At 40.5% G+C, this 18,396-nt stretch overlaps 1 protein-coding gene across 3 annotated transcripts in view; it reads left to right on the forward strand.

Annotated features, from left to right (window-relative positions):
• The window catches only part of LOC120526343 (L-lactate dehydrogenase A chain-like), a 50,561-nt gene that overhangs the window by 31,219 nt on the left and 946 nt on the right, over positions 1–18,396 (forward strand). For all 3 annotated transcript variants that reach the window (XM_039749504.1, XM_039749500.1, XM_039749503.1), the window contains one exon: positions 12,379–12,502. In XM_039749504.1, coding sequence (XP_039605438.1) covers positions 12,379–12,502 — 124 coding nt within the window. The remainder of the gene's footprint in view (positions 1–12,378; positions 12,503–18,396) is intronic.

Genomic DNA, 18,396 nt, shown 5'->3' on the forward strand with positions numbered 1-18,396 from the left:
CTCGGTCAGCTCCACCCTTTCCCCCGCCAAGGAGGGTTTTCTGGCCGCCTCGCTGCTCTCCCCTTTTTCCCACCTTGTCAGGAGACCCACGGTGTATTTCGGGATCTCCTGCTTACTTGTCGGCGACAGCTTGAGTCTCTCTATTAGAGAAAGAGAGCCTCTTTGCTGTTTGCATGCCCGTTGACTTTAAAGAAACCAGAGGCGGCGTCTTCAGCACCGCGCTCGCCCGAGAGACAGCACTTTTCAGCTGCTCTGGTACGATCAGTGCTTCCACCGCCCTTCTGTCATCACACCACACTCGTTTGTAGGGCTCGTGAGTGACTTGGCACCCGCTACTAATTAACCAAGGGCCCGCCACTCTGTGTCCCTTATTCTGTACGGTACCGTAAAACTCACCTGTACCGCCAAATCAATCATAATGGGAGACTCCTGACCAAATCGCCGTAGGAATTCATCCACCCTCCTTAAAGGCGCCGCCGCTGCTCCCAGATCCCCAGTGATCTTCTTTATTGTCTCCACCACCTGTAAAAATTTGTGCACGGGCTGAAGCAACTTTTCCAGCTCGTGCACGCCCAAAAGTTACTTAATTCACCCGGAGGCATGCTCGAGCCATCATTAGCCTTACCCTCCGGTGGGAGCCAATAAACACGGCCGCTCCTGGCATCGCGCTCAGACAGGTCCCGCAAGGGAGCCTGGGATTTGGAGTTCTTTTGGAGGACCGCGGTGCCGCTTTTGGCTGACTGCAATCCGTCTGCATCAATTTGTCGACAGACCGATCAGTCATTTCCGGACCTCCTTACTTTTTGTAGGGAGAGCGGTGCTCGCTCATCTCCCTTTCCCTTCGAAAAACCAAGTCCGTCTTTTCTTGGGTGAAGCCACAAACAGCTGAACATGGAACGCCACCTTCCTGGAATCCTTGTGGTAGGTCACGTGTCCCTGCCGCACCCGTAATGCGGAAGTCCTTCGGGTTGCTCGCTTGCCTGAATGAGAGCGCCATCGCTGGTTTGTCTTCTGCCTCCGCAGAGCCTTCGGATGGACATCTGGGAGGTATGTACATGGGACATCATGTGTTAAATTAAAAGATTGTAAAGTACATTCCCAGCACATACCTCGCCGGAGACGCCTTCCTCCGAAATCTCTCCAAATCGTAGCTGCTCCATGGCTCCTCTTGAGCGTAAGCAATGTCGAAGCGCTAGACCTCCGCTGTTGCTGGCGCCTGCTTTGTCTTCTTCTTCCCATGATGGACTTGATAAAGGTGAGGTTTCTGGCGATTTTTCCTATGTGTGTCGTGGACGCTGTCTTCCGGGTATTCTGTCCACAATAAAATTTTTAAATACAGGTCCTCTGCCAAACTGACGGCCAGAGAATCCTGCCGAGCTACGCCAATTGTAACAGAATAAGATGCTTCTCGCACCCTTGTACCCTCGGACACCACGTCAGACACCAGATAAAAGTCCAATAATTATTTATTATAATAATAATTGTGCACAAAGCACGCCCTCTCCACAATTCTCCAATAACAATGAACAATCCTCCACTCCCAGACGCTTAGCCACCCTGCCTCCCAACTCAGCTCATCGCCTGGGAGCCCCACAGTCCTTTTATATTCCCTGACCCGGAGGTGTTCCTTCCCAACAGTCCACAAGTCCTTATTCCTTCCGGGTCAGGGTAAATAATGTTTCTCACCCGAAGCCGTCGCTCTTCCTATGACGAACTTCCGGGTCATAGGGCATGAAGAATTCTTCGTCCTCCCTGCAGCTCCCTCTCGTGGCCCCATGGCATCCAGCAGGGCGGTGCACAAAACTACATGGTCCATAATGCCCTGCTGGTCTTCTGGGGACCTCCATGCTGCAAGGAGGGCTCCACCTGGCGGCTTGGGGTATTGGCGGGTACATGGTCGGCCATATCTTACAATATATATATATATATATATATATATATATATTGTGACAGATAGAGGGCACTCTCGTCCTCTTGCACTCTCGGACAATACGTCAGACACCAGGTAAAAGTCCAATAATTAATTTTATTCAGACTATACAGTGCACAAAGCACCCTTCTCTCCACAATACTCATTAAATACACCACAATAATCAATAATAATGCACAATCCACCACTCCCAGACACGTTGCCACCCTTCCAACCAGCTCAGCTCAACACTCTGGTGTTCCTCAGAGTCTTTTATAGTCCCTGACCCAAAAGTGTTTCTCATCCTTCAGTCCATGTGACTCCTTATCACTTCCGGGTCAGATAAAAATCCTCTTCTTCATCCTGGAAGTACATCACTTCCGTTGTCGCTTTGCCTATGACGTACTTCCGGTTTATAGAGGGCACATGTGTCCTCTGTTGGCCCCTGTGGTATCCAGCAGGGCTGTAGAGGAAAACACCATTGTCCATGATTCCCTGCTGGTATCCAAGGCACCTCCATGCTGCAGGGAGTGCTCCATTTGGTGGCTTGGGGCTATTGGCCGGGATGACAAGCCGGCCATAGACCACTATATAAATATTACCAAACTTAGTTTTCTAATTTCTCTATTGTTCCCACAACACAGAACCTCAGAACCTGGGAAATACCAGTTCACTTAATTAGCCCAGGAGTCCAATTAAAAAACAGAAGCTGCTTGGAGCTAAAACCTGCAGGCACAGTGGGTCCCCATGACCGAGTTTGAGAAGCCCTGCTCTGAAGTGTTTCTCTTGAGCACATAACATCCAGAGCTACAAAATCTCATTTGCAGCTGAGGCACAAATGAAGATGCCAGCTGTTTATGTCACATTCAGATGGTTCAGCTTCAATGATATACTAAAACACCTGAACAACATTTAGAGCTGTGGTTCACCAAATCAGCAATTATTAAAACAACTGTGCAGGGGTAAAGTACTGTTGCTGGACTCATTGTTGTTTTGATTTCAGATTAAATGTGTGCAAAAATATTGTCTAGAAACGGAGCTTAAAAAATTAAAGAACACTGGCTGCTGGTTTTTGTTCCTAACAGTTTCTTAAACAGAAACACTGCTGCCTTTATTTGAACTCCAAGCTTAATTAGACATGCGGAAATTTCCAGGTTTCTGTTTTATTGGGCGATAACTTATAGATATTCGGAAAAAGGTTTGTTTCAGAATTTGATTACATCCTATTTATACCACATAGCTGTGTCCTGTATAACATAATGTGTTTTGTTGGTTTGCAAATACTGTAAGCTGTAATATTATATATAAAGATGGCACTGTTATGTCCAGAGCAGGGTGAAATAATTAGCCAGCCATGGATTACTCAGAACATTAACTCCCCTTATTTTACGGCAGGCACGCACAATCACCAAACAAGAAGACTTACTTTTATTCTAGACTCCTTTGCTATCCCTTCAACAGGTAGCACATTTTATAAGAACTCCCCCTAGCATTCTGGCAGAAACTACAACTGAACACAACAAGCACTTTAAACAGTGGACCTGTTTGTGTATAAACTTGAGAATGTGTATACCAGTCGTTAGGGTTGTATGTCTGTTATGCTCACAGCAAACACTAGAGGGCAGAAGAAGGAGATTGCCAGAGAGTATTGTGTTATGGTGCCTTCAGAATGCTTGAAATAAACCAAGAATGCCCTTATAACGCATTTGTCAGTTTTAAGATCAACAGAAGGTGTTGTGGGTCCTTGTGATGTTGTTTAGTCAGCTCATAGTATTGTGGCATAGACTGCAGAGTTGACAAAATAGTGGGGAAGGGTGGTGGTGTTTTTTTCAGGGTTGATCTGGGATGTGCAGAGGAATAACTTCAGGTGGACTTGAGCAGGTGACGTATAAGGCTGTGACAACACCTATTTCAGGACTTCTGTCTTTTATTTCTTATCCTTTTTCCTTGATAACCCTTGTAACCCCTATGCTGTATAACATGGCATATTCTAAGCAACAAGCTGACTGTCCAAAATATACAAAATTTAAAAAAATGCACAGGCCTGCAAAATTAAACTCATAAAGAATTGTTTCAATTATGAAGTTATTTTATTTGCATCAATGAATAATCTTAATATATAAACGTCTACATGTGGAAGTGTGTGTGTGTCTGTCTCCCCGACCTGGAAGTGAGAGGTGGAGTCGGGGTAAGGGCTCCGCCACCGAGAAAACACATCGGCAAAATGAAATCTCCTAGGAGAGAGATGCCCAGAGTAGTTCCTTTCAATTACCCGACATCTCTACATTTCAGTTTTTTTCTGACAATTTCAAAAGTTTCTAGGACCCTGGACTTTTTACAGCACGGCCTTACACAGCTAGTACAGTATGAACATCAGATTATTCTGCCATTTCAGATTTAGCGTCAAAACTGAGAACGAAATTTAATTAAAAGTTAACAAACTATACAATTTATTATTGCATACATTATTGTTCTAAATCAATTTAACATGAAAATATTTAGTTAATCTAATATTTTTAACACATACGTAAAAAAAAATCCATAAACCATATTCACTGTCTTGTATATAACTTTTCTAGCTAGTGTCACTTCTTTGTTCAGTCAGTCATTTTCTAACCCACTTAATCCTGAACAGGGCTGCATTGGGGCTGCTGGAGCCTATCTCAGCCAGCATTGGGCACAAGGCAAGTACAAACCCTGGACAGGGCACCACTCCATCGCAGGGCTTGCTGTTTATTTTTTTAATCCAAAATTTTCATTTGGTGGCCAATCGTGATCTCTTTCTGGATCATCTCTATGAGTCATCTTATAGAAGTCTGTCATCTTACTGATATTCCTGTTACCTTCTCTCCATGACATTGATATCCTGAAGGAATCTTTGACCCTGCTCTTCACTCACCGCTCAAAGATTTAACGGGAAAAATTCCAAATGTGAACCCAAAAAGTGAACTTTGAGCCTCAAATTGCAAATCAATTCCTTAAACTTAACTTACATTTTCACAATTTTTTTTTACAATTTGGATCTTTATTGTTGCCTACAGACTTAGAAATGACTTCTTTGAATGATACTCCAGCCTTTCATTTCAGGTCATTCATCTCCCCATCACATTTGGTATCAGCAATCAGTTTTCTGACAGCAAAAATGCCCTTTTTCAGTTTAGCCTCCATCATACCTGGATACCTGGAAACTTTTGGCACAAATATATAAAAAGGCTCCATCTTTTGATAGGACTTTCACCGACTGCTTCACTAAACCAAACCTAATATGAAGCGGGGGTAACTGCACTTTTTTGCACCAAGGTGTAGCTTTTTTCCAGCTGACCATTCCTTTTGCCTCCCAATGTCAATTCTTGGCTCTGCTGTCCCACTAACAGACAAAACCTGAGAATTTAATATGCCATGACTACTAACCTAGTAAGATACACAGAAATATGTTTTGTGAAAAAAATGTTACACGATGGAGAAATTTTTTTTTTTTTTTAATTCAGGGCCCAAACATTTATAAAAATCACATGTATACCTATTTGTGGTTATTCTTTCATCTGCCCTTTCATTATCAAACCAGCTTCATGCATTTCACGATTAAGAACGCTAGTGCCTATCCGGTTGAAAGCCAAAAAAAAGGAACTTCAACAAGTTTAATAAACAAATAAAGGTTTCCTTCAAGGTAGGATCAGTTCTCCAAAACTGAAACCCCAATCATTTATTTTCTGTCTCTAAAGAGTGTTTGATCGTGAAAAGGGTTTTAGTGTATTCTTATCCTAAAACATGCATTCTTTTTTTACCACCTTACATATGTCCTCCACACCAACTCTTGTTTTCTTATTCTTGCACTCACCCGTCCTGGAAAGAGACATAATCCACAGCCCCAGTACAACTACATTTGGCACTATGGCCTATTCTTCAGCCACAAATAACTGCTGCTGTGCCTCATTCTCCATATTGAAGAGTGTCTTCTCCTAGTCTCTATACCCCATGAAAGAGCAATAGGGCAAACAGAGGGCAGATTAAAATGCTTTATTCTTTAACTAGACATTAAGCCCGTTACAATAACGGGCGCTAGAACAGTAGTGCATAAACATTATTAGGAACAGTCTATATTAAATGGCATATTTTTGTTAAAAATATTTTTGCAAGAAGCCTAAAGTAAAATATTAAAAATAAAATATTGTATATGACTGTATATAAAATACTGTATATGACAATACAGTAAGTATAATTAATATTGCCTTAGTGTAAAACTTTATAACAATCTGTAATACACAATATCTGAAGAAGATATTTAGGAAAATGTTTTTATTTTTTTTAATTTTTCAATAAAATTTCATTATAGACAACATTTTTTGTAAACATTCTTGTTCAGGACCATCTACAACGTTGACAACAACATCTGTAAAACTTCTAACTTATATATTTGCAACATATAACTGACCGTGGCTCAATACTGGTTCTGGCAAGTAAATGGCAACTTTTTCTAAGGTTTGCCCTTGAGCTTTATTAATTGTTATGGCAAAGGCTAATGTCACTCGAAATTGTCGCCTTCTTATGGTAAAGGGTAAATTAGTAGAGGATAGAGCCAAATCAATACGGGGAATATTCTGACGCTCATTTTCTTTTTTACAATAGATCTATTTGCTCGTATTTTTCTTTGTCTTTCAGCCTTTCTTTTGTTGATGTTTACTTGCTGAGCTGACCGTTCTTCCAGGAGATGTTGCTTATATACGATTTGAGTGTCTGTGTCCTTTGTCCTACTTGACGTGTCCTTTTCTTTTTGGGTGGCATGTTGTTAGTAGATAGTTAGTAAACATGCACGGTGCAGTATGTGTGGCGTCTCCCCAACAATGGATTTTACGTGCGCGGCCGCAACTACCCAATCAGCACTCTCCCCAGCAATGCTGTCCTTTATTTGCTTATCATGTGCGGCCGCGGCTACACCATTCACTGTGTGCCCAGCTTCCAGTGTGTGTGCATCCACAATGCCGGTCGTGCGTGTCGCACCGAGCCTCACGCATGCGCACTTCACCAAAAGACACACACACGGACACCTGGACGCACACAGGGGTTTTATTAAAGAGGATTATAGTCTTTAACATATGCTTAAGTGTACCAAAAGCACAAGCAAAAGCCAAATGGATGTGACAAATCACCATACGACCTGCATTTTTCTGCTGCTATCACTAATAATGCATTGGGTGTGTTGTCATTCAATCTCTACAGTTGCCTTGTTGCAGCTCAAACATCTCACCACATGGCTCTATTTGTTGACTGAGTTCTTACATCGTTCTGCTTCTCTTTCTTCCTGCTTGAGGTTGGTGACTTTTCAAAGCTTGTCAGAGCTAAGATGAACACACCTAGCTTGTCTCTGTCATCTGATAGACCATGTCATCGTATGTAAAGTTCAAGCGTCTTGCTCTTAAGCACATGAAAAATCTAGCAGAAATGACAGTTTTGCTTTAAAGTTTTCACCTTTCTCTAAATCCAAATTGCCAGCAAAAGTTCCTTCTTACAGTGCGTTCTATTCCTGCATTAAAAGAGAGTGTTGTGGTTCTCAAAGGCATGGACAGAAGACCTTAACGTTCAAAAGACAAATTTGACTTTTTCACCCTTCTAGATGCTGACTCTTCCATTTCTTTCTAGCATCCAGGATGCCGCACACATAAAAAAAAAAACAGAAAAAAAATCTCACTCCTGTTTACTGACCAATCACAGATGAGTATTTGCATTTTGGTTTCTGTGCTCAGATATTACATAGTGGAAAGTGTGGACAACAGGGGGCACTCCAGCTCCTCAACACACAAGCAGGCTCTGGACACAAGAAAAGCACAAAGAGTCTTCTCACAAGTGTTTCCCACCAGAACAGCCACAAGTATAATAAAGCACTGTATACCACCACTCTTTTCTTCTTCTTTCACTGGTCACCGTCTTCATCACTCCTCCTTGCAAGGTTCTTTCACCATCCACCCGACTCTGGCTCATCAATGTGAGACAGGCAGCAAATTTGTTCTCCCACCCATGAATACTTCCAGTTTTCTGCACACGTGGTCTGAAAGCACTGTGGGTGAGATGAAAACCCCATGAATAGGGCGCCCCCTGCTATGGAACCCAATAGGGCTGAGTTGAAGAACTCCATGTCCCATGTTGTCCTGTGGGAATTTGAGGCACTGCTGCAACCCAAGGGGGTTGTCACCTAGTGCTCCGGGGGACATAATGCCCTGTGTATGCTCTCTCCTCCAGTCCTTCCATCTTACAGGCGTCCCAGTTGGGTAAAGCTACTGGCCGTCCCTTACAAAAGGTTTTCTTTGCCAGCCTGTTTTCTGCAGCTACTAACATTTCCTCTTTCAGTGTTTAAAACTGGTTAATTTTAAAGGGATCAAAAGTTCAAGTAAAAATAATCAAAAGAAAAGAACTCGCAGTTTAACATACACATCCTGGATTGTCTTATAATGCTTTTAACACCTGAGTTTAACATTTTTTATTACTACTACTTGTGACCACCAAGGGGTATAGCAGTGCCAAAACCTCCCAGACCCAACTACACAACAGATTCCTGGGTTCAAACACAAGATCTTATTTATTTACAATACCTCCACCATTTTCCAAATTATCTTCTGGAGTAATACAACACAACAATAAATCTCTTTCCTCCTTCTGCACTACACTTGAAGCCTCATCCTCACTCCTTGCAACTCTGACTGCCCTTGCAGGAAACTCAGTTTATTTTGTGCCAGACCCGGGAGAACGTTCAGTGCTACTGCATAGTGTAAGCACTTCCAGGTCAGGCCAAAGTTCTTTAAAGAGGTTATAATGATCTCTTGCAGCTCCCCCTGGCGGCACCCAAGAACCCCAACAGGGCTGTCCCATGGGTCTGCAATTCCCAGCCTGCCCTGCAGATTTTCTATTAATAATATTGAGGATTATTTCTGTTCTTTGAGGATTACTTCTGTTCTGTGTATTGTATTGTATTTACCCCCTTTCTTTGACACCCACTGCACGCCCAACCTACCTGGAAAGGGGTCCCTCTTTGAACTGCCTTTCCCAAGGTTTCTTCCATTTTTTCCCTACAAGGGTTTTTTTGGGGGTTTTTCCTTGTCTTCTTAGAGAGTCAAGGCTGGGGGCTGTCAAGAGGCAGGGCCTGTTAAAGCCCATTGTGACACTTCTTGTGTGATTTTGGGCTATACAAAAATAAATTGTATTGTATCGTATATTCCTATGGATGTCCCATCAGTGGGATGCTGCCAATGTGTGAACATAGGGAGAATATGACTTTGGGAGGTAGACACCCCCTGGCCTTCCATTGTAGCCTCCCTTGCTGGCCAGGATGCCTATCCGCCTAACACACCATTCACATACTACAATCCCCAACATTTGCTGAAGAATGAAGTATCTCTATCATTCAGCTTTCACCCCAACTCCACTCTACGGCTAATCATTGGTGCAGGCCATTTTTAATACAGTGTACATTTTAGGGTGAATGGCCAGAGAGTTGTAATAGACCAAGAGTTCCCAAAGTGGTCGATATTGACCCCCTGGCATCGATATGAACTTTCTAGGGGTCGATAGTTTCAATAAAAAAATTTGGGGGTCAACAACAGCAAAAATAGACCCCCTTACTACTGCTATTTGTGTGTTACTTCAAAATATCTATGATTTGAATAGGTACCTAATTAAGAAGCAAAATAATTCAAAAAAACACTTTTTTGATAAAAACACATTACATACCAAACTTGCGAACGAAAAGGTAAAATGTGTCATTAAAAGAGTCACACGTAAGAATGCATGAAAATACAGTACATGTAGCACAAACATGTCTGTGCATTGCCTTATCGAATGTATCAAAGCAAGTGCGGACATGAAAAAAAGTTGCATGTGACTAGGGGGTCGACAGTTTTAAAAGTTTTTGGTAAAGGGGTCTGCGGCCAAATAAAGTTTGGGAACTCTTGTAATAGACCTTTGTATGCCAGATGCCATATGAATATCACAGATTTTCTTTTGAAGAACTACTGCTGCAATCAAGCATCTTGGGTGATTAAAACTGAATGTCTACAGCAGAGTTCACGTTGGATGTGATGGCTCTTAGCTGAGGTACACCATTCTGTAGCTGTTTTCAGACATTGCTTTTTCCTCTCTCAATATTTTAAACCTTTGTTGGGGTCCTTTCATCGGATAAGGGGTCCTTTCATCAGATTGGCTGGCCGAGCAACGTTTCAGCTGTGGAATGGCCAAATGGGGAGGCAGCTTGATGGATGAGGTCTCCAGGACTCTAAAAATATCCAAATCTTATTATGTGATATCATCTACTGTTAAATTCTGCTCCGTGCTTCTAAAATTTTTATTATTATGCTGTATTAAGAATTTGTTCTGTTCTGTGTATTGTATTGTATTGACCCCCTTCTTTTTGACGCCCACTGCACACCCAACCTACCTGGAAACGGGGTCTCTCTTTGAACTGCCTTTCCCAAGGTTTCTTCCATTTTTTCCCTACAAGGGTTTTTTTGGGGGTTTTTCCTTGTCTTCTTAGAGAGTCAAGGCTGGGGGGGCTGTCAAGAGGCAGGGCCTGTTAAAGCCCATTGTGGCACTTCTTGTGTGATTTTGGGCTATACAAAAATAAACTGTATTGTATTGTATTATTCCTTTTTATATTCTTTAAAATTCTATGTAATCAGTCAGTCAGTCAGTCAGTCATTCTCCAACCCGCTATATCCTAACCCAGGGTCACGGGGGTCTGCTGGAGCCAATCCCAGCCAACACAGGGTGCAAGGCAAGAACAAATCCCCGGGCAGGGCGCCAGCCCACTATAGATTCTATGTAATCATTTTATAATAATCTAATACGTTTATGCAAAGCAGCAGCATTCATAAAGACAAAAAAAAACATTTTCTTCCATAGTACAGTTTTATACTATGGATGATTGTGATAACATGTACTTAATTCAAACCAAGGTAAAATGGATGCTTGTCATTGTAGACCTTGCCTCTTTATGTTGTAATTGCCCATGTAACCAGGGAAGAGTTGGGGAGCCAACAGAGCAACCCCAATATATTCTTGAACTTAAATAAACAAGAGCACGATGGCTCTAAATAAATGTGAAAAAAACAAAAATGCCATCTCTGGCTTCCACTTAATGCCACCTCTTTAATGTGCCTCGGTATTAGAGCAGTAATTGGAAGCTCCATCCTCATGGGTTCGAGTCCAAGAAATGACGCATCCTTCCATGGTCGATCAACTTTTATAAAGCTGGGAGAAAAAAGGGGCGGAGTCTTCCTTGTATATGTCATGTGTCCTCACCTGGTGGCTGTGGGAGGAAGAGACAGAACAATTAGCAACAGCGCCACCTCGTGTCCCGAAATGGCATTACCTGTTTGCTGTGAGCCCTGAAGATGACACTTAAGCACCTACACATGGCAATGTAACATCAGGGAGACAATAGTCAAAAATACATTAGCAGCACAGAGTTTAGATATATGAAGTATTTTAAGAAACTTAATTTCAAGTAGTAAGTTAATATGACAGAGATAAGTAGCACAGACAGGAGGAGAATGCTTCACATAGGTTAGTTGGGTCCTTCCGGGATCTGTTACAAGACCAGTACTACATCTTATAATTTACAATGCGCTAACGTTTTTACTTAAGAAAGTCAAATAAGGTAACAGCTTTATATTTGCCAAAAGTACAGAAAATGGAAATAATGTTGTTTGTGTTAGTCAGTAATTGTAGTTTTTAAATGCAATACAGTCTGATCTATCTGATATTTTACTGTTTTCCTTTGTTTGACTGTTTATTTTAATGCAAGACTGAGTATGTCTATTTAATTTTGAGGGAATGAATATAAATAGAATATTTGAACTTTTAAATGGGTGGAAAAGCCCCTTGGCCAACAGGATAGCCTGGCCAGTGATCAAAATCCCTGGAATTACTCCAGATACAATGTCCAATGGGCTGCTTGTGCTAATGGAAATGTGGTGCAAACAGATGTGGAGACATTTTCACTAGGTTTCAGTATCTGATGTTTAATGTGTTTGCAGATTTCCCTTTTCACAGCACTTCATTATGGAGGATGAACACTTTTTAGAAAGCAGCAGGTTGATGTGCTTAGGTGTTAATGACTCTGAATAGAGAGATAATCTTAGCCGCTGCCTTCTGTGTTACTGTCACTTTTTAAAAGGGACTAGAAACTCATTAGGGAGTAATCACTTGTAAATAAAGTGAATTATTAAAACGAATAAGTATAGTACGTTAAGCAGTAAACAACATCAAAGCAACAGTGTCTTTTATAATTTTTTTTTTTATCAGCAGAAACAAACTAACTAAATCTGCAGAGAAAACGATTTAAAGTCCAAAGCTGTCTGCTGACAATCATAGTGCTAACTAACAGCAGAGTTTCATAATTTCTGGTCCAAAATAAAGTCCGCAGGATTTTTCTACATTTCATTTGCATTTTGTATTTTTTTAATGTGTGTTCTGTTTTCCAGTGCTTACGAAGTGATCAAACTCAAGGGATACACTTCCTGGGCAATTGGACTTAGTGTTTCCAGCCTGACGCAGTCAATTCTTAAAAACCTCCGAACTGTCAACCCTGTCTCAACTCTGGTCAAGGTGAGTCATGGAGAAGCAGATAAATGAACAGCTGATTCTTTATTTTGTATTCTTATTTAAAGAAGTGAAGCAAGACCCTTTCATTTGACTTTTTTACTCTTCTTACTGCAAGTAATATCTGTTCATACACAATCAGAAAATGGAAATTGTAACACTATTGCATATTCTGAATTTCCACAAATTTGTCACAAAGGTTGACCTCCAACTGACAAAGACTAGAGGTAGTGATGAGTGAAACAGGAAAGTTTTGAATTGCATAGGTTTGGAGCACTGGCACAAAATTTTTTATCGCCAGTGTTAACGGTTTTTTGGGATGTAAAACAACAAATATTGATTCCTAAACTTTGTTGACTCTCCTGTGTTTACCTGTGTTCTTCTATAATGTACGTAATCTATCACACATCATTAAAATCAATTCTATTTATGCCTCTCGTTCGCATCCCCGTGGAGGAGTACAGCACACACCCCTTTTAAAAATGTGACATGCTGCTTAATTTCAACACAAAGACAAAGCAAAAAACCCTGTTGTGCTCCTTACTGTATTTTCTCAAAGAAAACCACCTTACATGTTTTTTTGATTCCACCAGAAAAGTTGAAGATATGCACTCTTCTGTCACTGTGGAGTTACAAGACTTTTTGCCAGATGTTTGATGTATCTTTAGGATTGAAATTGTTAATACCATAATCAGAAAAGAGAAAATCATATTGCTGGAGCATTTCTGGCCAGTCAACAAAATGTCTACATGTGACAGAAAATGAGTCAGATGATTTTATTTTACTTCTTCTTCTTCTTCTTCTTCTTCTTCTTCTTCTTTTGGCTGCTCCCGTTAGGGGTTGCCACAGTGGATCATCTTCTTCCATATCTTTTGTCCTCTGCATCTTGTTCTGTTACATCCGTCACCTGCATGTCCTCTCTCACCACAGCCATAAACCTTCTCTTAGGCCTTCCTCTTTTCCTCTTCTCTGGCAGCTCTATCCTTAGCATCCTTCTCCCAATATACCCAGCATCTCTCCTCTGCACATGTCCAAACCAACGCAATCTGACTTTGTCTCCCAACCATCCAACTTGAGCTGACCCTCTAATGTACTAATATCTAATCCTGTCCATCCTCATCACACCCAATGCAAATCTTGGCATCTTTAACTCTGCCACCTCCAGCTCTGTCTTCTGCTTTCTGGTCAGTGCCACCGTCTCCAACCCATATAACATAGCTGGTCTCACTACAACAACAACAACAACAACAACATTTATTTATATAGCACATTTTCATACAAACAGTAGTTCAAAGTGCTTTACATATTAAAGAATAGAAAAATGAAAGACAATTATAAAACAAAATAAATCAACATTAACATCGAATAAGAGTAAGGTTCAATGGCCAGGGGGGACAGAAAAAACAAAAAAAACTCCAGACGGCTGGAGAAAAAAATAAATAAATAAATAAATAATAAAATCTGTAGGGAGTCCTGTAGACCTACCGTCCTGTAGACCTTCCCTTTCACTCTTGCTGATACCCGTCTGTCACAAATCACTCCTGACACTCTTTTCCACCCATTCCACCCTGCCTGCACTCTCGTTTTCACCTCTTTTCCACAATCCCCAAATACTCAGTTCAAGTATTTAAACTCATCCACCTTCACCAACTCTACTCCCTGCATCCTCACCATTCCACTGACCACCCTTTCATTTACACACATGTATTCTGTCTTGTTCCTACTGACCTTCATTCCTGTCCTCTCTAGAGCATTTCTCCACCTCTCCAGGGTCTCTTCAACCTGCTCCCTACTATCGCTAACGATACTACCGATGATTTTATTTTACTACAGATCTTTATTTAAGTACTAAATAACACAAAGAAATATGCAAAATTTACACATATAAATTCTTCCAGACAGAACTAAACACCACTTTGTGTAAATAACTTGTTTCGCAAATTTTTTTGCAAAGTGAAACACTGAGTTTCATTCTGAATTTAATTTTGCCTGATTTGTTATACTCATCACTAAAGGTAAGCATTGTTACTGGCTTCACCATCATGATGGTTCTGTGTTCATTGACAGTAAATCATAAGGTCAAGTCAGTAAAGAAACTAAGAACAGCTCGTTGATGGATGGTCAAACAATAACAACAAGGTCCATTCTGTAAGATAGATTAATTTTCAAAGATTTGCTAGAGCTTACTAAAAGGGTCAGGGTAGAGTTGAAGATACAGAAGTTCTAAGATACTAAGAGCAGTTCCAAGATACAGCATAGACCTTCCCTATCCAATATTATCTTCAGCTGTGCACCACCAATCATTGAGTGTTACAGCCCTTTAAGCACAGGACACTCTTGAAGGTTGATGCCTTAAAAAATAATGACAGTCTGAGAACACACTTGAGAGAGGGAGCTCTGCTGAAGTGATATTCTGACAGACGTGAATACAGAGGAACGGCAGTGAAGGAACACATAGGACAAGAGATGGCAAATATTTAAAAATCATTCTATTATGTGTCTTCAACAGGTAGCACGGCTAGTGAATTAATAATACAAGATGGACAAAGCTAACGCTAAATACAAACTGTGAACTGAACTTAAAGGTTTATATTCAATCAGCTTTCAAAGGCTAATCTATATACAGTATATAAAAGTCAATGTATGTGTGTGTGTGTGTGTGTGTAATGCTCCAGCATCACTTCATGCAACTTGGTACACATGTTCCTCATTGGTCGACTAAAAATACTGTAGAGTGAAATCAACCCTAACCCACCCCCTTCTGGGTAGGGTGGGGGGGTGATCTTGCGGTCTTGTATGCATGTTATCATACTTGGAATGACCACCAGAGGGCGAACTGGAGGTGACTGCCAGCATTCTTTATGTTTGAGCGCTACCGCGTATCTGTGGCTTTTGAAATTAAGTTGGCCGGTTCCAAACGTCAACTGGATGATAATATACATACAAGACCGTAAGACTAGTACATTAGTGACTCTTCATTGTTTGTTATTTTATTTTTATTTTTAAAGTTGTGTGTTTTTTTTTTAATTAACATATATTTTTCTCAAACAATTAAAAAAACACTTTATTTTCCTCCAGGGCAACGGCAGGTATTTGAGCTAGTATAAAGTAAAATGCAAATCATGGACTATTACGTCTAATCTATAGTGTACTCAAAAAAATGTATAAATGTCAAGAAATGTGCATTCCTGAAGTAGAGGACTTGCCCTATGATGTGACTTTAAGAATGTATAATCTGTTCACAACTACCAAAAGCATTGATAAAATTAAAATTAATTCAGTAATAATAATTTCTGCTAAATAGTGATTAACATAAAAGAGGACATCAGTGGATATTAAAGAGCAGTGCTTTTAAAAATTGATAAAACATGTACTCTTAGGAAAGTTAACAAGCTCTGGGACTGAATAGTGTCTTCACCTTTGAACAGTGTGTTATACACTGTAATGTAATATTGAACAGTTTCTTATGTTCAAGAGGTGTGGTAGTTAAATGAGAGCTCAGGTCTTGTATATGTCAATGTTAATTTGGTCCACATTGCTTTTCTCATTTTTATTCTACAACACATCTTAAGCGTGCTTCGACTCATTGCCAGAAATCTTATTCAGCTGCCATTTGTTCTTGTACAGTATATAAACAGTCTCTCAGTACTCAGTTCTTGAGTCATATTCTAGTTTCTTGCAGTTACTATTTGGTTCTACTGTTGGATCTTGTTCATACCTAGATATTGTTAGGATTTGAAGGCTTGCTTCATTTTGTCTTTTAACCTTACACATTTATTTAAAGGCACAGCAATGTCAACACAAACCCTCTGCCCTGTTACAAATCCAATAATAAATTAACAATAAGCACAAGACTAGTATAACAGGAAAACCAGATGAAACATAATGCTGTGTAACGGATTTGTGCAATAAGCAGCATGCACATACAATGCCATGGCATGATGTAACATTCACAAACCTGCCTAATACAATTCAGGGTCATGGAGGGCCGGAGCCCACCCCAGCACCAATGTGCACAATGCAGAAAACAGCCCTGGAAACATTGCTGGGCCTAGTCATAGTCACACGGAGGCCTACTTAGAATTGCCAATTCACTTAACACACGTTTTTGGGGATCCATGTATGATATATTATGACAAACACTCTATTTACATACAATCCTGAAGCATTTCGTTGTAGTGATGATTTTTTATTGATTTCAGAAAATAACAAATTCTTCGTTATTTGAGCTTCATTTTTTTCCATAGAGAAATTAGAAAGCAAGCAAATGCCCCTCCAGAACAATAGAAAGAGGGTTGAGTAAAGTCTGAATTTATAACACATGCAGGTCACTAATGCATTTCTACGATGTTATCACGAAATCACTAAAATATTTGACTCAATCGATTCACATGAGGTTAAAATGTTAATTAGAGACTAATCCAATCAGGAGTCAGCAGTGGGGCATTTTCACATTTTACCCAAAGCAATCTTCAGGGGGTGCTCCAAGTTACTTATCCTCAGATGCAATCCAGTTTATACACAACATTCATTCTATAAATGCAAGTTGCTATATCTTTTCTTTGGTTGGTTGCGCAAGTTAGAAAAACTCATCCTCTCCCAGAGCATAGACAACCCAAAACCATTGGTCACACCATCTCTGGAGTGGTGTAATGGGCAAATTGCTTTGACTCCTTCTATTATTAGAGCTCTGGGACAAAAGAAGCAAACTAGTCGGACACTTTTAGAGGCAAAGACACAACAATGATGGATGCGAGTGAATTTGAATATGCTGTGACGGTGATGATAAGGCTTATTATGTCCTGCTGAAATCCTTTTAAACCATGTGATGACAAGATATGTCCAGTTTAGTTTCTGTGCTCTGTATGGCCTCAGTTGCAGTGAAACAAGAGAGTTCTCTAAAGAGAAAGCCCAATCTTTTGACTAACACAGGTAATGACTACCAACCGCAACACAGATTATTTAAGTCAAATTGACTATGTGGTGTCTCTATAACCTTTAGCCTATATTTTATTATGCTCTCACTTTCTTTTTATTGCTCATACAGGTTAACAATCTTTGAACATCCCACAATGCATCTGGGACCTTCAGCCACCCACCTCAGTTTTGTGAATCCTTCTTTTAATAACTAATCTGCTTCACTGGCGCAAGGCCTTCCCACTCATGTAAGCTTTGATACTTTACTGAAGGGTAAGGGTGAAAGCTCAAGAGAGGGTGAAGACCCATCACAAAACAGAGACTGATCACCAGGCCCTCACACTATTTTGCAATTTCTCATATCATTGACTAAATCTTTGTCAGGTCTAATTGTGGACATTGAAAGAGCGATACATGCACAAAACAATCATGGGAAATTCTTATTAGCACAGGTGAGAATCGGTCCAAGTTCTCAGTTGTTGCTGCTGCCTTTGGTGGTTACATAAGGAATTGATCAGAATCGCTACAGTGCATTGACTCTGAACGTCTGGGTCTGCCTGCCTCCACTGGCCTACCAGCCACGGCACCTTTGCAGATGTGCAGAATTTTTCATAAGTTGTTCCTAATAATATTTTGATATTTGCAGCAAATTCGGTAGGCTGCTTGTAGACTCCATGGTTAGAAGGGCTCTGGGAACCAAGCTGATACTCCACAAACACATATTGCCTGACATGTTGAAGGAGCACTGAATAATGCATATTTCATTAATTTATTTAATTCTGCTTCCTTTCTTTTCTTTTTTTTTTGAAAGATATGTTGCAGAAGTAATTTCATGTAATGCATGTTTGCCCACTTTACTGACGATGAAGTGCAAGAAAATAATTATTCTTTCTTGTGAACTACCTAAAATTAGTAGAGGTTTATAAGCATGTACTATTTGTTGTGCTCAAGCTTTATAACACACTGGTGAGGCCTCATCTGGA

Source organism: Polypterus senegalus, chromosome 1, assembly GCF_016835505.1.
Source record: "Polypterus senegalus isolate Bchr_013 chromosome 1, ASM1683550v1, whole genome shotgun sequence".
NCBI classification, from domain to species: Eukaryota; Metazoa; Chordata; class Cladistia; order Polypteriformes; family Polypteridae; genus Polypterus; species Polypterus senegalus.